General features: G+C 35.6%; 2 protein-coding genes across 2 annotated transcripts in view; both read right to left on the bottom strand.

Moving 5' to 3' along the window:
- Nucleotides 1–2,928: 2,928 nt before the first annotated feature.
- On the bottom strand, nucleotides 2,929–12,242 carry LOC306837657 (nuclear GTPase SLIP-GC-like). Its single transcript, XM_079365400.1, has 23 exons — nucleotides 12,172–12,242; nucleotides 11,208–11,289; nucleotides 10,761–10,873; nucleotides 10,529–10,558; nucleotides 10,285–10,315; nucleotides 10,054–10,140; nucleotides 9,013–9,106; nucleotides 8,071–8,287; nucleotides 7,751–7,969; nucleotides 7,125–7,331; nucleotides 6,775–6,944; nucleotides 6,449–6,542; nucleotides 6,277–6,364; nucleotides 6,079–6,182; nucleotides 5,673–5,846; nucleotides 5,380–5,544; nucleotides 5,077–5,217; nucleotides 4,747–4,855; nucleotides 4,523–4,656; nucleotides 4,101–4,182; nucleotides 3,473–3,551; nucleotides 3,339–3,369; nucleotides 2,929–3,217 (listed from the first exon to the last, which is right to left on the bottom strand). Exons 2-23 carry the CDS (start codon nucleotides 11,272–11,274, stop codon nucleotides 3,194–3,196), a joined length of 2,460 nt encoding a protein of 819 aa, XP_079221526.1. The 5' UTR covers nucleotides 11,275–11,289; nucleotides 12,172–12,242; the 3' UTR covers nucleotides 2,929–3,193.
- A 3,404-nt stretch (nucleotides 12,243–15,646) lies between these two features.
- LOC306837629 (nuclear GTPase SLIP-GC-like) overlaps nucleotides 15,647–26,317 on the bottom strand; it is a 65,489-nt gene continuing 54,818 nt past the window's right edge. Inside the window, exons 17-23 of the mRNA XM_079365373.1 lie at nucleotides 18,444–18,601; nucleotides 18,231–18,357; nucleotides 17,742–17,850; nucleotides 17,525–17,655; nucleotides 17,097–17,178; nucleotides 15,829–15,910; nucleotides 15,647–15,719 (exon numbers count right to left, since the gene is read on the bottom strand). Coding sequence (XP_079221499.1) covers nucleotides 15,674–15,719; nucleotides 15,829–15,910; nucleotides 17,097–17,178; nucleotides 17,525–17,655; nucleotides 17,742–17,850; nucleotides 18,231–18,357; nucleotides 18,444–18,601 — 735 coding nt within the window. The 3' untranslated portion in view covers nucleotides 15,647–15,673. The remainder of the gene's footprint in view (nucleotides 15,720–15,828; nucleotides 15,911–17,096; nucleotides 17,179–17,524; nucleotides 17,656–17,741; nucleotides 17,851–18,230; nucleotides 18,358–18,443; nucleotides 18,602–26,317) is intronic.

The following is a 26,317-nucleotide window of genomic DNA, read 5'->3' as shown; positions in this document are numbered from 1 at the left end:
TCTTCCTGTAAATGGAAGCGATGTTTCATTCAACTTTAAATTCACAATCTCTCTGTCTGCCCCGCCTTCTTGCCATCAGCACTTTTACTTCCTCATGAACTTGTTTGTTCACAATCACACTTCACAAGTTGATTTAACATTTCTTTTTTTTATGAATTTGCATTTTCTTTCATTAAAAAAGAAACTTTAAATAATAATCACAACCTTTTTTCTTTAACCATCATGACTAGATGAGTTTGCTTTTCTCCCTTGTTGTCAGACACACACAGTAAATCATATATTTCTCACTCCTTTTCCACATTTCTTCTCTGGAGCCGTTGCTGTGTTCTGCAGCTACCAGACAAAAGTGAAGGACAAACGTTTTTATAAATGGACCCAATTTTAAACTTAACTAAAGGTCTGTATTTTAATTAATGTGCTTAATTAATTGCAAAGATAACAGGCATGTGTCAGAGTGAATCATTCAGGTTGTTTTTGATACGTGAAGCTGAAACTCTGAAGACACAATGCATCATTTTTTCTTTTGTACACAATAATAACATCTAGCAGTGAAAGGGTTAACTGGGGACAGTAGGATTCTTTTATCTGAGCTTGATTGATTAAATGGTAGATTTGGTGGTTAAAGTCCAAAGTGATTTGGGCTGGGATGTTCTTCTCACTGACTTTAATGAAACGTTTGAAAGGGTTGTGCAGTCAACAATTAACATATATCCACCAGCTGTATGTAAATGTAACTCATAAACAGGTTTTATAGGAATGTCTTTGTTGCTGTAACGTAGATCTGTTATGATGAACCACACCTGTATTATATGTTCACAAAGCAGACCAACAGTTTCTGCCTCAGTGCAGTTCTTACTGCAACACAGCTCTTGTATAAAACAAAAAATGCCATCACAATCTAAAACCAAGAGCAACAACCACTCTGATGTGTGTACTCAATTATTTATCTTCATGAATTAAAGAAATATAGTGCTTGACATGTGCGAGAACATTTATTAATTTCTGGTTCAAAGTATCAACAGCAGTTAACTCACTAAACAACACACCCAAAAGTTAAACTCAGGATAAAAGATTGCTCCAACAAAACATGAGGCAAATACGATAAGTCACCTTCTACAAACAGGTTTACTGCAGTAGGTTTGTGTGTGGTTGCCTGACGTCAAAAAACTGTAATATTACAAAGTTAAAAAGAAAATGCTTCGACTTCATGAGAAACAAACACTCAGTATGCAGAGAAGGTTTTTTTCAAGAGTCTGAAATTTTCTTGTTGATTTTTGTTCGGAAACTCTATTGGAACTCCAATTTGTTAGAACACAATCTGATGTCAGGGAAACATTAAGTTACTTTTATACGATGGACAAAAAGTGCAGTGGAAAAATACAATTTGATACTGTCTGCACAAAATGTAACCGTTTCACAGGCGCTTTATAATGAGATACATCAGATGAGTGAACTTTGACTGTTCTCAACATACTTCGACTCCCTGTTTTCATCAACAACCTTGACTCCTTTTTCTTCAAACAAACAACTCCAGTTTCGATTCAGATAACAACTCATGAAGTCATCGTTGCAGGGCAGACTAGACAGGGATGGTATCTCAGAATATTATAGAAGACCAATCACAGAGATGCAATGAAACATTTTATGCAAATGTCCAACTCTAGTTTAAGAGTATAAAGCTTCAGCGCAAACGGGATTGTCCGGGATTCTGCGAGGCACTTACTTGATGTGACTTTGTATGATACCCCTTTCTGCAGAAAGTTACTCTATCTAATAAAATACTCCGAGACAAAAGACTTTGCTTTCAGATCTTCATTCAAACAGAAAAATCCACGACAAAAGTGCAAACACTCTGTAAAGGTCAAAACAGGCACCAAAATCAGTAGACATGCAACTTAAAAAAAAGGTTGAAAACAAATATAATGGAGACGTGGAGCTGCAAAAGGAATGAACATGCTGCATATAATGAATACGTTGATCATAAACATTCAGCAAATACAAATGACCAAAACTTAAACTTTACACGACTGAAATGTTTTTTTTACGAAGCACATCATGTTGAGATGGCTGGTGGAAGAAACAGACCCCCAACCTCTGGGACTGATGAAACAACGAACAAACCGAAGTTAGGAGGTACGTTCCGGTTCCCTTATAAAGCAATCTCCTCAGACCTCTGCCGAACCGGAAGTAGTTCCAGACCCGCCATGTTGAGGATCGTGAACGGAGGAGAGAGGATCGAGGAGACACGAGAGCTGACTTCACGGATTTACAACACATTTAGTTGAATAGAAATGTTTTGGCAGCTGCAGCACTTTTATACCAAATTCACAATAAAGACAAACAATATTTACAATTGATTGAGTTTTATTGCATGATGCACCATAATGAATTCATTATGAAGACTTTAAAACACAATAAACATTGTACAGTACAGTTAATATCAGGAAACCAGAAAAGTTTGTCTGAAAATAAAATGAACTTGAATATTTTTTATAATCACAAAGTTAAAAGTTTCTTTTGCACTAAAAAGTGTTCTGTCCTTAACTATTACTAGAAAAAAGAAAGATCATCCCTTGAAACCACTGAAATCTAAATTCTTTGATTTTGGTTGAAGATTTAATAAGAAATATAATAATCAATGAAAGGGCAGGGTTTAAATCAAATCATCCACGTCTAGATTCATAAAATGAAAACACACAAACTCATTCCCACATATTTTTAGAGTATAAAAAAGCTAATAAATAAGTTGATGTCTTGCTGAAAAAGAGGTCGGTTACAGTTCTGTCACGTCTCATGTACAGAGGTTATATTCCTCAGCAGAGGCTGTGGGGACTGAATCTGACTCGGCCCTCTGCTGCATGTCATCCTCTAACTCTCTCTTCCCGTTTCCTGTCTCTCTTTGCTGTCCTTTCTAATAAAAGCAAAAAGGTCAAAAAAGAAACCATTAACATGAAAAACACATCATCCCCGATCCCACCAAAACCCCATCACTATTTCTGGCCTGAGGCCCACGATCAATCAAAAGGAAAACTGTCCGATCACTACTCTAAAATCTCTATGTATTTAACTCACATCAAAAAAACTCAAACACGAAAACACATCACTCAAAGACAGCAGAAATAAACATCTGATGAAAAGCTTGAGACAAGATCCAGAAGCCTCGTTTTACTTCTCCATGTTCTCAGTGGGACCCTCAGTGGTTAAACACGTAGTAACCCTGAAATAACCACAAGAGAGTTAAACAGAACACTTGTGATATTCTACTGATGACTTTCATGTTACCGTTTCATTGTCTACGATAATTTTAACTTTTAATCAGGAGTTTTACTTAAACTTACCTGTGCAGTTGACGGGCCGGGTTGATCAGCACTGGTGTGGATAGAAGCATTGTTAGCAAATGCTACAAAAATAAGTTAAGTAATTTTTACAGTTTAAAATCAGATCATTATCTACTCATAATCACATGTTTTACCTGACTGGTGATCCTTCATGTGGATTTCTCTTCAGGTCTTTGTAGTATTTTGTCACCGTTTCAAAGTCCTCTTTGACATCTAAGAAACAAAAGTTAAACTGTAAGCACTGAAAACATGTCTTTACACCTTTGAGCACTTTGGTGTGCAGCACAGCTAAGTAGACAAGTCACTTCCTGTGTTAAAGCCACAATATCAAGAAATCAAATGTCTTTTTGTTTATATTGTCTAATAAATTAAATGATAAACTAAGAAATTAATTATATAAAAAAAAACATTTGTCTTCTGAAATCAACACATCTTTCAATGATAAGAGCACTGGATTCTGAATGCGCCCAGTGCTGAGAACTAGTAATAGTTCATCATTAATGACAGACTGAACAAAATTCTTGAAAATAAATTGGTGTAAAGTTTAACCATAACAAATGTGGGTGGATTTCACCACAGCAGCCTGATCTGGCATTTCCCTTCTAATCACAAAAAAAAACTTGGAAAAATAGTCAAAGCTGAATCTTGACAGATATTGATTTAAAATCTGAATTCTTGAGACCGGCCTTGAGACCAGGAGGGATTTCCAGTGCTTCAACACTATCCCTGAAAACAAAGTTACTTAGAAAACATTCACTTTACCTAGCACTGATTGATCATCTGTCTTCAGTGAGAGCTCGATTGACCTCAGCATCGTTTCCCTCAGTGTCTTCTGGATGACCTTCTAAATAACATATATTTAACACCAATAACCAACATACTTTTTTTTAGGATTTACTGGATCATACATTTATCAGCAGTTTAAATTTGTGTTTTCTGGGCTGCTCAGAAAGCAGAAAAGGAATCGATAGACAAAAAGCTTTAGTGTGTTCGTCTTTATATTTAAAAGAAGTTGTTTAAATGAAGTCTCAAAGAACTTCAGAATGATGCACATTCAACTTTTATATGGAAAACCATTCAAGTGAATTACATGACATCATGAAGAATAATGTGTGTAACAAAACACATTTTACTATCTAATACTATATTAGGTGCCTCACGATGAACTGTGAAATATGACAAACCATTAGTTTTCGCAGATTTGAAATCATCACATCTCTCGCCTCCACAAACATGACGTCCTTCTTTGCATAAACATGCTCCTCAAGGATCTCCCTCATGGACTTCAGAGAGCCTGGGCCTCTACATTGTTTTGCATCTACAGTGAAACAGAAAATGGTTATAAATGCACATTAATGACATTTATTTGTTTTGATTTGGTGTCAAGTTTCATATAACAACATCTTACCATCATAACACTTCTGCATGTTTTCCTCGATTGTTGTCGTCAGGCTGTTGTAGATTTCTTTCTTACGCTCTCGGATGGTTTTGTCGAGTTTTGCTTTTATTTTTTCTTCCTACAACAGAAGATGAAAAACAGTAAAATGTACTATATCTGAAATACTAACATGGACCTTATTGATGGTGGTCTACATGATCAATGAATATCAATGATAAAGGCTTTAACAGGCTAAAGCGTTTTGGTTGACTTGCTCGCCCCGTTCTTAAGTCTCCTTTACTTTGACAAACAGTTTTAAACAAAACTATTAGATGAGACGTTTCCATCACTGTCTCTTACCTCTGTCCTGAGAAATTCCAGTTGCAGCTGCACACCTTTGTACTTTTCAGCCAGAGTCTTTGTGCCGAGTGAAAAGGAACTGATGGCCCCGTTGAATGGATCACATTTTGATTCATTTCTGAAACATGTTAACAAGTAAATCTTTCATTGATCAAATATTGACAAAAGTTCAAATTGAAGAATTTGATTCATATACTTATTGTGTTATTGATTTAAATGACTTTAAACAACCATTGCACACATCTTTATATTATAATTATATTTGCCATTTGAAGAGGTATTATCTTTTCCTCATTTAGTAACTTCTTTCGGGAAGGTCTTTCTAAATTCCTCATCGATGCTCTCCATCAGCTTTGAAGCTAATTTCTCATTTAGGTTTAGTTGTTTCCCTTTTCTTGGTTTGTAGACGCCGTTGTTTCCGACAATGGACTTTAATCTCATGTGAAAAGCACTTCCTTTTACTTTAGTCTAAAACAACAACAAAAAAAACATAAACAAACATTTCCTTCGATGATTAACTTTTAAATGTCAAGTGAAAAATCTATTATTCGGGTAAAGGAATGAATAAGGAAGGAATAACAAATGAAAACACATACGGGATACAAGAACTTCTTTAAGACGTTTTGCCATGAACTTTTGGATTCTTCAACACCCTCCTCGAGGCACGTTGTAAAAGTCCTAGAGGACTCTTCCATGGTGTTCGAGACTTTACTTAATGCCAGTTCCAAGTTATTTTCAAGGTCTCGACACACATTTTCTTTTACGCCAGCCTATAATCAAAGAAAAAAATTGTAATTTAAAAAAAACAAAAAACACTTTAGCATTTTCTTGACAAAATTCCTTCATATTTTAATTAATGGAACGTTTGTTAGTCATAACGTTTTGTGTCAATGTTTATACAAATAGACCAACAATTAAAAAAGTAACAGTCTTATGTAGACAGCAGCCAACAGTTTTTACCACACACCTAAACTTTGTTATTTGATCTTACCACTTGCCGGCACCTTGAATGAGGGAAAGAATCCCATATGCTCCTGACACATACTTCAGTGTCTCTGAGTGAGAGTCATTCAGTTCTTGGAGAAATTCCTGTAGTTTAGGGATTTCTATAAAATTAAAAGAACAGACAGCAATTATATCCAGAGAAACTGACTACAGAAAAATATTTTATTTACAAAGTCATCCATGGGCTCCACCTACCAGTTTCTTCTGGTCTGAGCCTTTTTTTCTTCAGAAACTCTTTGGAGCTCACTGTGAACACTTTGAAACAGTCACCACTGAACTGTGTCTGCATGAATAATGAATACATTAAGGTCAGGATTGCATTTAAAAGAGACCTTTACTTTACATTTTCTGAAATTTCACAACTCACCTGAACCCTCTTTAATTTCCTGAATTCTTTCATCACTTCATCCTTGGCTTGCATGTTCGTCTTAAATATGGCAGCACGATCACCATCTTCTGAACTGTGTGTAGAGATCAGTATCAGGCAGTACCTCATACATTATAGAAGCCCTGAAAAGTCGATCTCCAACTTCTTCAATATGAGGTGCTTTTCTTTCCTCTCAGGATGAAAACACAAAGTAAATATAAATAAAGTATAGAAAATATTAATTTGATGATATATAAATACATCACAGTAGACACTGACACACCACAGCGTCTACCTTTAAATCTATTGTTAAAAAAATCACTTACGAATCACCTGAATCTTCATCAGACTTGGTGCAGATGAAGTGAATCCTCTGACATTGGCCACCATTTCCCATAATGCTGCTGGCACTCTGCAGAATCTCCCAGGTTTCTTTCTCTGATGCTGCTCTGTTGATGTCAGTCACGATCCAAACAGTGGAACAGCTTTGAACAACCTAGACGGATAATCCAAGTTAATCGTGAATATAAGGTATTAATAATAACAGAGAATTGCATTTCAATGAAGTCAATATCAGTGTTTTGTAATAAAATAATGTTAAACTTAAGAAAAACAATAATAATAATAATAATAATTATTATTATTATAATAAAAGTGATGCATTGAAATGAATTACCTCTTTCCACATCTTATCTCTGCCCTTGTTGCGGTCTCCATTTCCAGGAAGATCAACAAGTGTGACATTCTGAAGAAGGTCATTATTTGGCACCCTGACAGTCACACACTTCACCAGAGGCCAAAACCATTTCTTTATGTCTTTTCCTGCTCCGTCCTCTGATCTGCTTCTTGTGTATTTCACAAGTCTTGCAGACAGCTCTTTAGCCTGACACATCAAAAACAAGATTACAGATTTATTTAAATGCACCATGAAGAGAACAACAATCAAATTTTTGACAAGCAGTTACACAAACAATCTATAAACTAATCGGCCGAGGCCAAAACTTTCCAATAAAGGAAACCAAACTACTGAATATGTCCCTGGGGATTGATAAAGTATTTTTAATTTGATATAGAGCTGGAGACGTTAAGTATTAAGATCAATCTCTCCTAAAGTCCTTTATTGATTTACTGAGTTTAAGTCAACATTTTTTCAACTTGCCCAAAATTAAGCAATACTTAAACAGTGAGGCAGAATGTAGATACCAGATATCACTATCGGTCTGAGATTTAAATGTTATACATATCAAAACACAAAAGATATTGCACATAAGGCTAATACTATAGATTTATTGTCTTTCTTACTGATTCACAGGTCAAGATTTTCGTCTTCGAAACGATAAATTCTGGAATTTCTCTGAAATGTTTGTCGTTGATGAGATGATCCACAGAAGGGTTTTTTTCCCCCCATTCTTCTCCATACAGCGCTGACATCATTTCAACAGCATCATTGTAATCATCGGTACCTTTCTCTTTCTCATTCAGGATGAAGGTTAACAAGAACCACAACTCCTGCTTCAATTCCTAAAAAATAAAATGATATTCTTGTTTCATTTTTAGTTATACTGTACATGATTTATAAAGACTATGGATTAAAGGATATGTTCATGTTCACCCTATTTTACCTCTTTTGTGATGAATTCAATTTCTGCCTCGTACTTCTGGTTCTGCTTGTTAGCCTCCACGTTAATGATGACTGTGGTACAAGCACTGACACTTCCTGAAGGTAAGAGATCCTTCTCTCCAACGATAGCATTTATTAAAGAGCTTTTTCCAGCCCCTGTTCTTCCAAAGACTCCAACCAGCTCCTTCTTTTCTGTCTTCAAGTCCCTGATTTTTTCCCTGTTGTACAAGAATTCAAATGTGTTCATTCAAATAAAAATATTACTTTAAAGGTGTCAAATGTTAAGCTCTCTGCCTTTCCGCTTTCAATTATGCACCATTGGATCATGTTATAATTACAACATAATAGAGTACCATATAAATATGAATCCTATTCACACACATCTGTTTGATGATAAACTGCTGCACAGAATTAGAACCAAACACAGTAAAAAGGTTCACCCAAAACCTTTTCCTGGGGTAGGACCCCAGCTTGTACACTGATGGGTGACACCATCCATTTTTTTAAGACGGGGGGCTCCAGACACTCATCGGCAGCTGCCGTCATGTTGTTAATGCTGTCTCAACCTAACTGTCAGTCAACCTAGTGACAGGCTTAAAGCTAAAGTTGAGGTGGGTTTTAAGCCTTTAAGCGTTACAACATGCCTTTTTTACTTGTGAAAGGCAATCATCATGGAAAAGTGCCGGTATGAGGATAGTCTGCACAGAACAATATGAATAGTACAACGAATTCTCGTGTTAAAGGATTTATTGTAGCTCTAGAAAATGCAACAAAAACAATGCAATCCCTTTATCTGCGCTGATGAATGAGTATGTTCTGTTTTTGTGAAACTTTCTGACATGTAACACCATAAAGTGCAAAAATGAAAACCAGCTCCGAGGGCCAGTCATTATTTTTTTGTGACACATAAGCAAATATTTGATATATTTCTTTTTTTTCTTACTCTAGAAAATCATTGAGCTTTGTTTTTTCTCCTTCGAGTATTTTGTTACGAACACGTTCCATGATGGTTCTCACTTTAGACACCTCGAATTTTTCTGTTGGAGAAATAAAAAGACAAAGAAACACCTGTATTAATTCGGTTCTATGTTAAATAAAAAACAAGAGAAAAAGGAAAAAGTGTGAGATAGCCTTTCTTTTAAATGTCAATTAAGGATAATTCAGAGAGTACCAACAAAGCAGCAAACATAAAATGGAAAAGGAAGCTAATTCAATATTGAAAAAAACTACAGTAAACATATTTACTGAATGGTACAAAACAAAATATTTGGCATCCATAGCAAAGCCCAAACACTGTGCCTGACCACACCTCATTTTAAGACTAACATGGGCCTGTTGGTCTTGTTAGTCAGGTTTGTTAATGTACATTTGTTAGTCAAACAGTGTCAGTGCTGGACATGGAAATGAGAACTACACTTGGCAGAAACTAATATTAATACTTGTGCTGCCCTGTGAGCTGCTCAGGCCATTGATTAAGTCATTGTTTGATTTATGAAGTAATGTAGGGATTGATATCAATGCTATGACATGTTAAGAAACACCTAAGGTTTAATATGTAGTCATGACACAATGCATGTATGCTGGTGATTGGCTGGCACAGGAATGAGTCTTAAAACCTAGAAGTGAGTTAGCATTTTAGCGACATGGGTTCTAAACTCTAAAAGTCAATGTCAATGATTTTGAATGGGTTTGTGGTTAGACTCCTGAAAGAAGGTTTGTGGTTAACACAAGCTTAAGTTTTGTTGGAAGAGATAAACTATGTTTGCTAATCCCCCCACTTGAGAATTTTCAAGGTTTCATGCAAACTTAAAACTGCGGTTGATAACAAGTGGCTAACTGAGACTACAGTGGTTGTCAGTGAGATTAAACATCATTTCGCCATGGCAAGGCTACTTCTTGGTTGGCCTACAAAAATATGTCATTACTATTCCAGTCTATTGTGGTGTTCTGGTGATTGTGATTGTTCTCATTGTAACATACAAACCTGCATATGTGGAGTCCTGTTGTTGTTTCTTTCTTGGTGGTGGTAGACATCCACCGGACTCCCTCTGAAGCTCCAGCGTTCTTTTCCCTTATTTTTTTCATTGAAAAACAAAAAGAGCTTTTTACCTCTTTTAATATTAAAACATACAAACAGTTGATTTGTCAAAGCTAGACATCATTGTTACAGAAGCAGATTCACCATAAATCATACATAAGATACTTTAGACCTTACCTTTATCACTTCTGTTACTGTTTGCCAAAACCTAAAGATGAAATATCAGACACATTGAAACAGATATCATCAAAGCTCGAGTGTGACAAAACCTCAGGAAGTGGAGTCCATCAGTCCACTATTAATTCAGTCAAACATGATGGGGATTTTTGTCAGGACACATCAGTAATTCTATTGCACATTGTTAAATAATAGAGGTAAAAACATAACAACGGTATCCCTGTAAAATGTGTTTTATCCTTACCTGAGCAGAATCATCATTTTCTTCATGTTCCTGTTGACAATGTTAAGAAAATCATCACTCCAAAGCAATATAATATTTTATCATACACTTTAAATCACTTTGGAGAATAAAAATAAATGTATTACCTGATTTGTTGCATTTTTCTCTGCCTAATGTCAAAGGGAAAATATAAAAATTCATAATTAGTGAAAATATTTTTTAGAGAAATTATTGATGCAATTTAGAGTATTACCTTCAGAGACTTGAGTCTCTTCTTGAATTTTGCCCTTGGTCCAACTTTTGTGATCAAGTTATTGATGTGATTATCCTCGAGACAGTAAAAACTTTCCTCATCAACGCCTTGATCTGTTATTAGGAAAACAATTCAGAAGAACTTAGTCAAGCAAAACCAAACCATTGTGTGAAATGCTGAAATTCTGTGAAGTGTAAGTTGCGAGTATTGCAGAGCCATATTACAGCACATTTTTTATTTTTATTAGCTAGGGTGGCAAATTCTAAGCATTTGACTTACTTGACCTTTGGTAAAATTAACGATCAATGTTCTTTATTAATCCCCCAGGGACATGCATTAATGGAGAGATGTAAGAGTGCGTAATATTGTCTATTAATTGCATATTATTAAATGTTTCAGTATTGGTGGGAAATGCTGTGACCATCAAAAAGAATGATAATACTTCACCTTGAAATGTTTCTATCCACTCTCTGAGACCCCATTCAGTTAATTTTGTATTAACAAAATCATCCATGACAGGAAACAGCAACTGTAAAGTTATCATATAATAATATAAAATATTTTATTACAACTTCAATTATTGCAGACATGTTTGTTAATTAAATGTAATTAGACAAAGACAAGAAGTTATGAACAAGAAAAGGTCCAAAGTGACTATTTGGGAAATATCCGTCAGGTCATACAGTAGGTTCCACTCATAGATTGAATCTCCATTTGAAAGCATCAGAGGCTGCTGCATGCTTCCACCTGCATGGTGGACTGCAGACAATATGCTGTTTCAACATTTCTGAGCTCACAGTCAAAACTGCTCTAACAGTGATGTTGGGCAAAGATTTAGGGATTGCACAAGAACAGGTGCCATGGAAAAGCTAAATGAAAGTTTAATGTAACTAGATAGAGAGATGGATAGATGGATAGATGGATAAATGGATAGATGGATACTTTATTGATCCCACGGGAAATTCAAGTGCGGTATGTTCGCTGCTAAAAGACAAATCTTTGTAAGAATGGCCCACAAAGGTAGTGTTAGATTTAAATGCCTCCAACAGTGATACAACATAAAACACTGATCATAAGTAAAAACAACCTTGAGTTTTATTTTAACTTCTAACAATAAAACATTTAGTACATTTGGTTTCAAAAGCTGTAGTTCACATGCATCCATAAACATTACAAGAACAGTGGTCACAAATGGCACTGTAGAAATGGAAGTGCCGTTAAATTGTAGTAAAAATGTAGATTTCTAATGTAATGAATATAGGAAAGAATCTACAACCTGAATTATAAAAAAACATTTTAAAAAATCCCAATTCCTCAAAAATCTTTCAGCTAAATTTAAGTTTGATGAAAATTACTTACAAAGTACCTATCTCTTTTCCTTTCTCATCTTATGTAACACCGCTTTACTTACAATTCCTTTGGAGTCTGTAGACGATCCTTAACACAAGTCCAGAAATCTCCACAGATGGCTGTATCAATACTCTCAGATGAAGTAAAAAAACAAAAACATCTCAAGCAGTCATTAAACCTCCATCACTTCAGTCTTGTCAAATACACAAGAGGTTACATGACCTGACACTTAAATCACTTTCAGTATGTTCCTCTTCCTGTAAATGGAAGCGATGTTTCATTCAACTTTAAATTCACAATCTCTCTGTCTGCCCCGCCTTCTTGCCATCAGCACTTTTACTTCCTCATGAACTTGTTTGTTCACAATCACACTTCACAAGTTGATTTGACATTTTTCTTACTAACTTGAATTATCTCTTCTTTTCACAGAGAAAATTTAAAAAACAATAATCACAACCTTTTTTCTTTAACCATCATGACCAGTTGAGTTTGCTTTTCTCCCTTGTTGTCAGACACACACAGTAAATTATATATTTCTAATTACTTTTCCATATTTCCCCTCTGGAGCCGTTGCTGTGCTCTGCAGCTATCAGACAAAAGTGAAGGACAAATGTTGAACATTTCTATAAATGGAAGAAATTTAAAACCTAACAAAAGTTTTGTATTTTAATTAATGTGCTTAATTAATTGCAAAGATAACAGGCATGTGTCAGAGTGAATCATTCAGGTTGTTTTCGGGGACTTGCACTGTGAAGCTGAAACTCGGAAGAGACAATGGATCATTTGTTTTCTTTCGTACACGCAATAATATGAACATCTAGCAGTGAAAGGGTTAACTCTGGACAGTAGGATTATTGTATCTGAGTTTGATTGATTAAATGGTAGATGTAGTGGTTAAAGTCCAGGGTGATTTGGGCTGGGATGTTCTTCTCATTGACTTTAATGAAACATTTGAAAGGGTTGTGCAGTCAACAATTAACATATATCCACCAGCTGTATGTAAATGTAACTCATGAACAGGTTTTATAGGAGGGTCTTTGTTGCTGTAACGTAGATCTGTTATGATGAACCACACCTGTATTATATGTTCACAAAGCAGACCAACAGTTTCTGCCTCAGTGCAGTTCTTACTGCAAAACAGCTCTTGTATAAAACAAAAAATGCCATCACAATCTAAAACCAAGAGCAACAACCACTCTGATGTGTGTACTCAATTATTTATCTTCATGAGTTAAAAATATATAGTGCTTGACATGTGCGAGTACCATTTATTAATTTCTGGTTCAAAGTATCAACAGCATTTAACTCACTAAACAACACACCCAAAAGTTAAACTCAGGATAAAAGATTGCTCCAACAAAACATAAGGCAAATACAATGAGCCACCTTCTACACATGCTTACTGCTGAAGGTTTGTGTGTGGTTGACTGACGTCAGGAAACTGTGATATTACAAAGTTAAAAAGAAAATGCTTCGACTTCATGAGAAGCAAACACTAAGTATGCAGAGAAGGTTATTTTTAAGAGTCAGAATTTTGCTTGTTGATTTTTGTTCGGAATCTCTATTGGAACTCCAATTTGTCAGAACAGAAACTGATGTCAGGGAAACATTAAGTTACTTTAATATGATGGACAAAAAGTGCAGTGGAAAAATACAATTTGATACTGTCCGCACAAAATGTAACCGTTTCACTGGCACTTTATAATGAGATACATCAGAACTGACTGTTCTTAACATACTTCGACTCCCTGTTTTCATCAACAACCTTGAATTCTTTTTCTTCAAACAAACAACTCCAGTTTCAATTCAGAAAACAACTCATGAAGTCATCGTTGCAGGGCAGACTAGACAGGGATGGTATCTCAGAATATAATAGAAGACCAATCACAGAGATGCAATGAAACATTTTATGCAAATGTACAACTCTAGTTTAAGACTATAAAGCTTCAGCGCAAACGGGATTGTCCGGGATTCTGCGAGGCACTCACTTGATGTGACTTTGTATGATACCCCTTTCTGCAGAAAGTTACTCTATCTAATAAAATACTCCGAGACAAAAGACTTTGCTTTCAGATCTTCATTCAAACAGAAAAATCCACGACAAAAGCGCAAACACTCTGTAAAGGACAAAACAGGCAGCAAAATCAGTAGACATGCAACTTAAAAAAAAGGTTGAAAACAAATATAATGGAGACGTGGAGCTGCAAAAGGAATGAACATGCTGCATATAATGAATACGTTAATAGTGAACATTCAGCAAATACAAATGACCAAAACTTAAACTTTACACGAGTGAAATGTTTTTTTACGAAGCACATCATGTTGAGATGGCTGGTGGAAGAAACAGACCCCCAACCTCTGGGACTGATGAAACAACGAACAAACCGAAGTTAGGAGGTACGTTCCGGTTCCCTTATAAAGCAATCTCCTCGGACCTCTGCCGAACAATGAAGTAGTTCCAGACCCGCCATGTTGAGGATCGTGAACGGAGGAGAGAGGATCGAGGAGACACGAGAGCCGACTTCACGGATTTACAGCACATTTGGTTGAATAGAAATGTTTTGGCAGCTGCAGCACTTTTATACCAAATTCACAATAAAGACAAACAATATTTACAATTGATTGAGTTTTATTGCATGATGCACCATAATGAATTCATTATCAAGACTTTAAAACACAACAAACATTGTACAGTACAGTTAATATCAGGAAACCAGAAAAGTTTGTCTGAAAATAAAATGTATAAATGTAAAAACTTGAATATTTTTTACAATCACAAAGTTAAAAGTTTCTTTTGCACTAAAAAGTGTTCTGTCCTTAACTATTACTAGAAAAAAGAAAGATCATCCCTTAAAACCACTAAAATCTAAATTCTTTGATTTTGGTTGAAGATTTAATAAGAAATATAATAATCAATGAAACGGGTTTAAATCAAATCATCCACTTCTAGATTCATAAAATAAAAACACAAAATTGTATTGTATAAAAAAGCTATTAAAGAAGTTGATGTCTTGCTGAAAAAGAGGTCGGTTACAGTTCTGTCTCGCCTCATGCACAGAGGTTATATTCCTCAGCAGAGGCTGTGGGGACTGAATCTGACTCGGCCCTCTGCTGCATGTCATCCTCTAACTCTCTTCTCCTGTTTCCTGTCTCTCTTAGCTGTCCTTTCTAATAAAGGCAAAAAGGTCAAAAAAGAAACCATTAACATGAAAAACACGTCATCCCCGATCCCACTAAAACCCATCACTATTTCTGGCCTGAGGCCCACGATCAATCAAAAGGAAAACTGTCCGATCACTACTCTAAAATCTCTATGTATGAAACTCACATCAAAAAAACTCAAACATGAAAACACATCACTCAAAGACAGCAGAAATAAACAGAAATAAACATCTGATGATCGTTTTACTTCTCCATGTTCTCAGTGGGACCCTCAGTGGTTAAACACGTAGTAACCCTGAAATATCCACAAGAGAGTTAAACAGAAAGCTTGTGATAATCTGCTGATGACTTTCATGTTACCATTTCATTGTCTACCAGAATTTTAACTTCTAATCAGGAGTTTAACTTAAACTTACCTGTGCAGCTGACGGGCCGGGTTGATCAGCACTGGTGTGAATAGAAGCATTGTTAGCAAATGCTACAAAAATACTGGAAGTGAAATATATATTTTTTATCTTAAATCAGAGCATTATCTACTTTAAAACAAAAGTTTTACCTAACTTGTGATGTTTCTTCACCAGTGACTGTTTTCAGTTTGTTATAGTATTTTGTCACCGTCTCAAGCTCCTTTTTGACATCTACAAAAAATTAAGTTAAACTTCAGGTGCAGAAAAAAGTCACTTCCTGTGTTAAAGGAACAATATTTCAGTTTGATGCATTTTGGGTGACGACAGAAGGCTCCCTGAGTGCAGCTGCTCTGTTCTAAGAGAAGTGCTGTCAAGTCTGCTACTCCTAACGCACAAATGATTTTAAGCAGGAGTTGTGAAGTCTGAAATGACATTGCCAAAGTTAATCAACCATATTTACTAACATGGTAGGGGTTTTCAGATACTATGCAGATTTAACTCTGCAAGCGTCTTCAGCCGGTTGTTTGTGAACTTTTTGCGTGTGGATTTCATGTAGGCCTATGTGTAATAATCTGTTTCTATCAGCTTGAACCAGTCTGGCCATTCTCCTGACCTCTAGCATCAACATGGCCTTTTCGGACAGAGAACTGTCACTCACTGGATATTTTGTTCTTTTTCTGACCATTTTCTATAAACCCTTGAGATGGTTGTGAGTGGAAATCCTTGTAGATTAGAAGTTGCTGTATTACTCAGACCATCCCGCCTGGCACCAACAACAATGTCACATTCAAAGTCACTTAAAGGGGACACATTTTTTTACCTTTTAAAACAGGTCTGTGGTCTTAATAACTCGTCTGTGCTGGGGTTTGGTCAAAACATAACATAAATCAAGCAATAGGGTAGATTCAAGTCCATGTATATACCAGCTCTTTCAAAGTGCTTCATTTTTTGCCCCATTCTGGTGCTCGGCTGCCATGTGATAGGCTGATTATTTGCAATAACAAGCAGTTGAAAAGATGTGAATAAAGGGGCTGGTGAGTGTAAATTTCTTCAGGCCTGGAGTGACATTAAACTTGACATTTGAGCCACAACTTCTTGTTTAATGGGGAAATGTCTGTAAGAAATTGTGTGTTGATTTCTTTTCTGCCAGGTTTCAGGGGCATGAAATAAAACAACTAGGAGGAGACATCACATGCTTGTATATAGGTCTGACACATTACATTAGTAAAATGTGCAGTTTCATTTCTTAGCTAAATCAATTTGAGGAGACACTACTGAGCTATTATGTAACACTAATGTGACTGACCCACATCAAAGTAAAACACATTTCTACAACACAGTTAGTTGAGTTTATGGTTACATTTCAGCAGAGAAAATATTTACAAAACCAAATTGAATTTTTAGACGTTCACATTACCTGGAAGTGATCTACAATCTGCTCTGAGTGAAAGCTGAATTGACTTCTGCATAGTTTCATCCAGTGTCTTCATGATGTCATCCTAAATCAGAATTACACAAATATTACCTGCACATATAAAAAAATCATTAATTGGGTAACTTTTATTAACCGTTTAAATATGTCTTTGCTGGAATGATCAGGCAGCGTGTGTTTGTTTTCATTTTTAGTAAAACCTGCTCGTTTGCAAAACTGCAGTCATAAAAACTCTCTTCAGAATGATGCACTTTCCACTTCAATGAAGAAAAGCCTCAATGTGAATATTAATATATAATCATAGATAAAGATTAACATGTGCAACAAAACATTTTATATAACAAAGCCATAAATGTCAAAAGCCATACATTTTGTATAAAGCCATAAATGGTGAATTATGAACCATGACAAACCTTTAGGTTTCTCAGATCAAACAACATATTTTTTTTTGCCTCCTCAAACATGTTGACCTTGGCACCAACATGCTCCTCAATGATCTCCCTCATGGCATTCAGAGAGCCTTTGCCTTTACATGCATTTGCTTCTACAGTGAAACAGATGTAAATGCACATTAATGACATTTATTTGTTTGGTGCAAAGTTTCATTTGACCAGATCTTTTTTTTTTTACTTCTATAGCATTCCTCCATGTTTTCCTCGATTGTTGTCGTCAGGGTGCAGTAGATTTCTTTCTTACGCTCTCGGATGGTTTTTTTGAGTTGTGTCTTCATTTTGTCTTCCTACAACAGAAGATAAAAAACACAAACATGTACATGTGCAATGTAAACATTTATCTTATTGATGGTGTTGTACATAAGAAGTGACTAAATAAAAACTCTGTGGTACACTGAAAATAGCTTTAATAAAATGCAGTAAAGTAATTGTCAATGTGGAAAGCACAGCAGGTTTAGCCTGTTGGCCATTGAGATAAATAAATGTTCATAGTTAAAAAAAACATGTATATTTTATTTGGCTTTATTGTTAAATCTTTAGTCTTCATTCAATGTGTCAATAAAGAATATGGTTTGGTTCATTTGTTCACCCCGTTCTTAAGTCTCCTTTACTTTGAACAGCTTTAAACAAAACTATTAGATGAGACGTTACCATCACTGTCTCTTACCACTGTCCTGAGAAATTCCAGCTGCAGCTGCACACCTTTGTGATTTTTGTACTTTTCAGCCAGAGTCTTTGTGCCGAGTGAAAAGGAACTGATGGCCCCGTTGAATGGTTCACATGTTGATTCATTTCTGAAACATGTTAACAAGTAAATCTTTCATTGATCAAATATCGACAACAATTCAAATGATCTTTTCCTCATTTAGTAACTTCTTACGGGAAGGTGTTCCTAAATTCCTCATCGATGTTCTCCATCAGCTTTGAAGCTAATTTCTCATTTAGGTTTAGTTTGTCCCCTTTTTTTGGTTTGTAGACGCCGTTTTTTGCCATGAGGCACTTCAATGTCCTGTGAAAAGCACTTCCAGTTACTTTTTTCTGAAACAAAAAAAACAAACAAACATTTCCTTCGATGATTCAATTTTTAAATGTCAAGTGAAAAATCAATTGTTTGGGTAAAGGAATAACAAATTAAATACATACAGGATACAAGAACTTCTTTAAGATGTTTTCCCATGAACTTTTGGATTCTTCAACACCCTCCTCGAGGCACGTTGTAAAAGTCGTATAGGACTCTTCCATGGCCTTCAAGACTTTACTTACTGCCAGTTCCAAGTTCTTTTCAAGGTCTTGACACACATTTTCTTTTACATCAGCCTGTAATCAAAGAGAAAAAATTTAGTGTTGAAAAAATGTAAAGATACTTCTGCCACTTTGGGCTATTTTTAAGTCAGTTTTAGTTTCTGTAGTATTTTCTTCACAAATTTCCTTTGTATTTTAATTAATAGAATGCTTTTCAGGCTATAGTGGGATATTCGTTTAAAGAAATCATCCAGCACAGTTTTTACCACTTATTAGAAACAACAAGTTAGTATAAAACCAAAAACATACTCTATTATACAACATGATGTTGTTGTAATATAGTTTTTAGTGGATAATCTGGAAAAATTCTTAATTAGCTTAGCTAGTAACAATAACTTAAAAAAAATCAATGGTTTGGATAAAGGAATAAAATATTCAGGTACGTTCTGGATATAAGAGGACTTCAATAGCAATAGCAATTTGATTTATTTAGCACATTAGATTAGAGATACACTTAACTTGTGCGTTACATTGACTTTAAACACAAAGTCAAAACACAGCATAAAAAAATAAAATAATGAATGAAGTTATGCACTCCACAAAGCAAACATCAGTTACACACAATATAACTCTACAAATACTTTGGAGAAGAGATATCATTTGAGTTTAGCTTTAAAAGCAGCAACAGTCAGTAGTAATGGACCTCAGGTCAGCAGGGAGCTTGTTCCAGAGAGAAGGACCTCAGTAACAAAAGGCCCCCTGTCCTGACTTTGATCTTATCATGTATAGTGATAGAATATTAGGCCTCTTTCTGCTTATATTCAATGTGCTTACTGCAATAAAGTTTCATCACCCGGTCCAAAGGAAAGGTTTGATGTTTACAGTATGAATGATTGTTGTTCACATTTATATTATATCAGTTATTATATCATGTTTTACTCTAAGTGTTTTAATCCAATTGTTTGACATTTCAGTTCAGAGGTTAAAGGTATTCTGTGAAGAGGGCTTGTAGGAGTGATTACACATTCCAACGTGTTTGATGTGGCCCTTTAAACTGAATCACTCACCACCAAATCAAATATAGGTTTAGTTTAAGGCCCTGAATAGTTAATCACTCATCCACATTGATAGGTTCAGTGGACCTTGATAGATAATCATTCAAATGGTTTGTTGCTTAAAAGGAAATGATGACTAGACTAGACATCTTCCTGTGATAAGAAACAGGCCAGGTAGGATGTGTCTTCCCCTACAGAAGGACAAAGGACTCTGGAGTATGATGCACCAATGAGAGAAGTGGAACCAAACATCAGGAGGTGCATAATCTGGAAAGCTGCCCAATCGGAGGAAGGAAGCAAGAATCAGAGATATAAGACGTAACAATACATATGAGCAAAACCAAGAGTGGAGATTCACATCAGCAGAGAGAGAAGGAGATGTAAGTGTACTGTCTGTACATCCCTGTTCTTGTAACAGCTGTTGCTGTGTGCTTTATGCAGTGACATGCACACTTTACCACGTTTGAATAAAAAAAAACAAATAAACGGTTGTCGATTTTACTATTTCACTATTTTAATTACATAAATTTAATGGTACAACACATCGCTTCTATGTCTGTCACTACAAATATTTCCCTAAATGGAAGGGTTTCTATTACTAATTTTGCTCATTATTTTCTGCCAAAACTAAAATAATTACGTTACCGAAATGCAGTGAAGGTCTTATGTGATCTTACCACTTCTTCACAGTGGGAACCTTGAATGAGGGAAAGAATCCCTTTCACTTCCGACACATACTTCAGTGTGTCTGAGTAATAGTCAGTCAGATCCTGCAACAACTTCTGAAGTTTGGGAATTTCTATTAAAAAAAACATACAATATACAGCTTACATAATTACACCCAGAGAAACTTCTCACATGTAACAGATGTTCTCATATTCAAAAAGTCATCCATGGGCTCCACCTACCAGTTTCTTCTGGTCTGAGCCTTTTTTTTTCCTTCAGAAACTCTTTGGAGCTCACCGTGAACACTTCAAAATGGTAACCACTGAACTGTGTCTGCACAAATAATGAATACATTAAGGTCAGGATTGCATTTAAAGGAGACCATTGCTGAAATTTCACAACTCACCTGAACCTCCTTTAGTTTCCTGAATTCTTTCATCACTTCATCCTTGGTTTGCTCGTTGCTTTCAGATATGGCAGCACGAAAATCATCTTCTGAACTGTGAGAAGAGTTCAGTATCAAGTGTTACCTCATATTATAGAAGCCCTGACACCTCAATGTTCAACATCTTAGTTATGATGTGCTTTTCTTTCCTCTCAGGATAAAAGTTAAACAAAGTACAAAAATACAAACAAAGTATATATATATACAAATACATACAAAGTATATATATATATAATTATAAATAAATACAATTAATAAGTCACCCTGACGCTCATCAGCATCTACTTTTGAATCATTGAAAAAAACAAAAAAATCACTTACAAATCATCAGGATCTTTGCTTGCATCAGACTTGGTGCAGATGAAGTGAATCCTCTGACATTGGCCACCATTTCCCATAATGCTGCTGGCACTCTGCAGAATCTCCCATGGTTCTTTCTCTGATGCTGCTCTGTTAACTTCAGCCACGATCCAAACAGTGGAACAGCTTTGAACAACCTAAAATAACGTTGCACATTTAATACAAGATAATATATAAATACATTTCAAAGAAGTCAATATCAGTGTTTTGTAATAAAATAATGTTAAACTTAAGACACCATATTACAGTGATGAATTTAAAGGAATTACCCCTTTCCACATCTTATCTCTGCTCTTGTTGCGGTCCCCATTTCCAGGAAGATCAACAAGTGTGACATTCTGAAGAAGGTCATTATTTGGCACCCTGACAGTCACACACTTCACCAGAGGCCAAAACCATTTCTGTATGTCTTTTCCTGCTCCGTCCTCTGATCTGCTTCTTGTGTATTTCACAAGTTTTGCAGACAGCTCTTTAGCCTGACACAACAAAAACAAGATTACAGATTTATTTAAATGCACCATGAAAAGAATAACAGTCTGATTTCTGAAAAGCAGTTACACAGACAATCTATAAACTAACCGGTCAAAGACAAAACTTTCCAATAAAGGAACCAATTACAGAATTTCCCCCTGGGGATCGATCAAGCATTCAGGGCTGTAGACCTTAAAGATTGAGATCATTCTCTATTTTTAGGTACTGAATTTACTTGAGGAGTTTCTATACTACCCAAAAATGAAACCAAACTGGAACAGCGAGGCAGTATGTAAATGACAGATATCACTATATGTCTTAGAATTTAAATGTTATACATTTCAAAACAAGAAAGCTTTCTGTTAACACATTTTTGGACATATACTCATATATATGAGACTGATTCTCTTTCTTACTGATTCACAGGTCAAGGTTTTCTTCTTCCAACCGTCAAATTCTTGATTTTTTCCGAAATGTTTGTCGTTTAGGAGATGATCCACAGAAGGGTTTTTTTTCCACTCTTCTCCATACAGCGCTGACATCATTTCAACAGCATCATTGTACTCATCAGCATCTTCCTCTTTGCAGTTTTCATCATTCAGGATGAAATTGAACAAGAACCACAACTCGTCCTTCCATTCCTAAAAAATAAAATAAATATCCTTTAACTTAGTTGATTTTTATTATAGAATCAAGTAAAGGGATGAAGCAATTCAAAGAGCTTTAGTACTTTTGCAGCTACATTAAAACTTTTTAGAGACGGATAAATATTCATGTTCAAATATTTATGTTCATATTTTACCTCTTTTGTGATGAATTCAATCTCTGCCTCGTACTTCTGGTTCTGCTTGTTAGCTTCCACATAAATGATGACTGCTGTACAACTTTTTTTACTTCCTGAAGGTAAGAGATCCTTCTCTCCAAGGATAGCATTTATTAAAGAGCTTTTTCCAGCCCCTGTTCTTCCAAAGACTCCAACCTGCTCCTTCTTTTCTGTCTCCAAATCACAGATCATTCCCCTGAAACAAGTTTCACTTGTGTCAGTAGTGTTGAGAAACTTGATTTCACACAAGAAAGATTCAGGAATGGTTCACACACAGATGGCAGAGGCTGCTATGTAAAGTGACTATTAACCAATAAAGTATCAACCTTTGCCAAGAAGCTGAAAAAACTGTTGAAAAGGAGGAGGACACCATCTTCTTGTGACTCGATTGAATCATTATATATATATATATATATATATATATACATATATATATATATATATATATATATATATATAAATTCAGTACCTAATGATTTCATACCAGCCACTATATACTGCAACAAGACCTTTGTTTGTATTCTGTGCTAAGCTGGCAAATGTGAAAACTTTTATAGGCTATGTAGTTGTTCATAAAGAAAAATCAAAGTTGATAGAAGTTAATGATTTTAGGATATTTTAAGTGGGCAGCCAAAAATGGACAGCATTGATTTTTTTCCCTTTTAAAAGTAAAAGAAAAAAACAAATAAAAACAAAAACAAAGAAATGCTATCATTTAAATTATTTTGAAAACAAATAAAATGTAAACCCAACAATACATGCCCGAAAAGGAGTAGGAAGAAGAATAAACTTATCTAATCCTATGTCCTTTTAACTAAAATATTTCAAATAAATAATAATTCTATAATATAATGAATGAATGAAAGGTATTCATTTGTATTTGTTATCTAATTGTACAACGTAAAATTATTCTGGTTAAGTTCTCTAACATATAAGATGTATTTAAATTATATTGAAATGCATGGGTGAATTACAGAGAGGTCAAATGCAATCCCAGTTCCTGAAACAACTACAGACAACTTTAGCTGATCCAGAACGCTGCTGCGAGTTCTCACCAATGGAATGAAAGAAAATGGATCATATCAGTCCAGTTCTGAGGTCTTTACACTGGCTGCCAGTCTCTCAGAGGATAGATTTTAAAATCCTGCTGCTGGTTTTTAAAGCGCTAAATGGTTTATAGCCAGAATACATGAGTGACCTGCTGATTGACTACAAACTGCCCAGACCGATCAGGTCGTCTGGTACAGGTCTGCTCTCTGTCCCAAGAGTCAGAACAAAACACGGAGAAGCAGCGTTCAGTTTCTATGCTCCTTATATCTGGAACAAACTCCCAGAAAACTGCAGGTCAGCTGAATCTCTCAGCTCTTTTAAATCCAGGTTATAGACACAGCTGGTTACCGCTGCCTTTAACTAAAATATTTTAATAAAGGTTTTAATTGTTTACTTTGCACTGAAACTTTTAAATCCTTTTATATTCTTCCTTAAATTCATTTGATTTGAATTATTTTTATTGGGCCAAATTTTAACTTTTAATAATTTCAGTGATTTTTTACTTTTTATAGTGATTCTAAATCACAGATTTTTTTAATGTATCTTTTCTTTCCTCTGTCATGATGCTTTCGATGTCTTGTGTAAAGCACTTTGAATTGCCTTGTTTTTGAAATGTGCTATACAAATGCCTTGAAAAGTTGAGATCTTGTGTTAAATATAAATAGAACATGCTGCTTGAAAAAAGATTCAAACATTTTTCATTACTCAGTTTCAACATTTTGCGACAGTGTGTAACTGATGCTATGTTCATACAGTGATTTAGTGTCTGATGCTTTGAGAGGTCTTGTAAGTGGGAGTAAGCAGGGTTCTTGGGGATAATGGGAAGCTGGTACAACTGGACCTGGGATAACTTCCCTATTGCTATGTAACATGCCATATGTTAAGAGTTATCTGTATTGTGCTTAAATACTGAGACTTTTCTCTATTCAGGGTGCTCATATCCCATAAATCTGTGCTCTGTGAGATCCTGTGCACTACTTGAATAAAGAGACGCTGACTTCAAAATCCTCATTCCGAGTGTGATGTTACTTTTCCACCCACAGATATATTTTCTTTGGGCTAGTTTCAATGTTTTGAACAGGTAAATCATCACATTCTGTTTTTATTTCAATTCACAAAATGTCTCAACTTTCTAAGAAATTGGGTTGTAGGTATATTCTATAAGTAAAAAGGAAAAGACAAAGATGTTCATTTTTGATGAGCAAAGGTCATTGTAAAGAGAATACAGTGTGAATAGGAGAAAACAAACATGACAGTAAAGGTATGATTCTTAGAGTTAATACCAGCAATGATGTGTTATTAGCTCATGAACAAGTATGTGTCTTTTTGTAAAACTTTCCAACATGCTGCACCATTAATTAATTGCAAAATGAATGACTCAACTCCAGAGATCAGTCAGTAATGTATGTTTTAAGCCTGACCGCTAAAACAAATAATATGCAATATGAAAGATGTATTACTTACTTTAGAACATCCTTGAACTCTGTCTGAACTCTGTGTAGTCTACCTTGAACACTTTCTATGATTGTTTTCACTTCATGCAGTACAACTTGTCCTGTTGGAGTGAAAGTAAAGAAAAAAAGACAAACATATCAGACTCTTTTTACATAGAAAGAGGAAATGAATGTAGAGCATGAGAGAGCCTTTCTCTTCTGAAATAGATCGAATGCCTCATAGAATTAGAATCAGTGTGTCGCTCACGATACCTTACTATTTTCACCTTCCTTACGGTATATAACTTCCACAACTTTTACCTGAGAAACTAAATGCAGTACCCGCCACTTTCACTGGATCTGTAATGACCACCACAGTCTCAACAAGGATTCAAAAACCAGCACAGCCCTATTATCTGTATTTCCCTACTACCCAACTCGCCGGCCTTTGCCAGGTATACCTTAAATTTCTGTTTTCTCTATCTTTTGAGTAGTTCACCAAACATCCATTTTCTACCGCTTATCCGGGGCGGGGTCGCGGGGGCAGCAGTCTAAGCAGAGACACACAGACTTCCCTCACCCCAGACACCTCCTCCAGCTCTTCCGGTGGGACCCCGAGGCGTTCCCAAGCCAACCGAGAGACATAGTCTCTCCAGCGTGTCCTGGGTCTACCCCGAGGCCTCCTCCCGGAGGGACATGCCCGGAACACCTCCCTACACCAAACAATCAGTAGAAAAATAAAGGACTGTATTTCTTTTGCATCTCTTTTTGCTCGCAAAAGAATATTATTGGAATGGAAGTCCCCTCTACCTCCCAAAGCATTGCACTGGTTAAATGACCTCATGATGTTCTTACATCTGGAGAAAATTGTTTCTGGGACCCTGTGATCAATTATATCACCAAACTAAAGACATTGCAGGACAATTGAGGCTCTCGCTATGCTCGATATTAAAATGTATCAGTACTTTGTAGAAGGAAGGGAGGTACACCTATCATTGCAATATTGTTGTTGTTTTTGTTCTGTTTTTGTATTTTGTATTTTTTTATATCCTCGGTATGGTTACAGTATATTAATGTAATCTGTGTCTGGCCTGACACCAGGTAGGGTTAGGGTAAAGTACAAATATTTGTGTGGCTTCTACAAGATTGGCTGCATTGATTAAATGACAGCTAAGCTAAAAGAGAAAAAAAAGTTCCTTTGTGCCATGA

Source organism: Symphodus melops, assembly GCF_947650265.1.
Source record: "Symphodus melops genome assembly, chromosome: 17".
Taxonomy (NCBI): domain Eukaryota; kingdom Metazoa; phylum Chordata; class Actinopteri; order Labriformes; family Labridae; genus Symphodus; species Symphodus melops.
The sequence above is the reverse complement of the archived record's forward strand: the minus strand, read 5'-3'. Positions and strand labels throughout refer to the sequence as shown.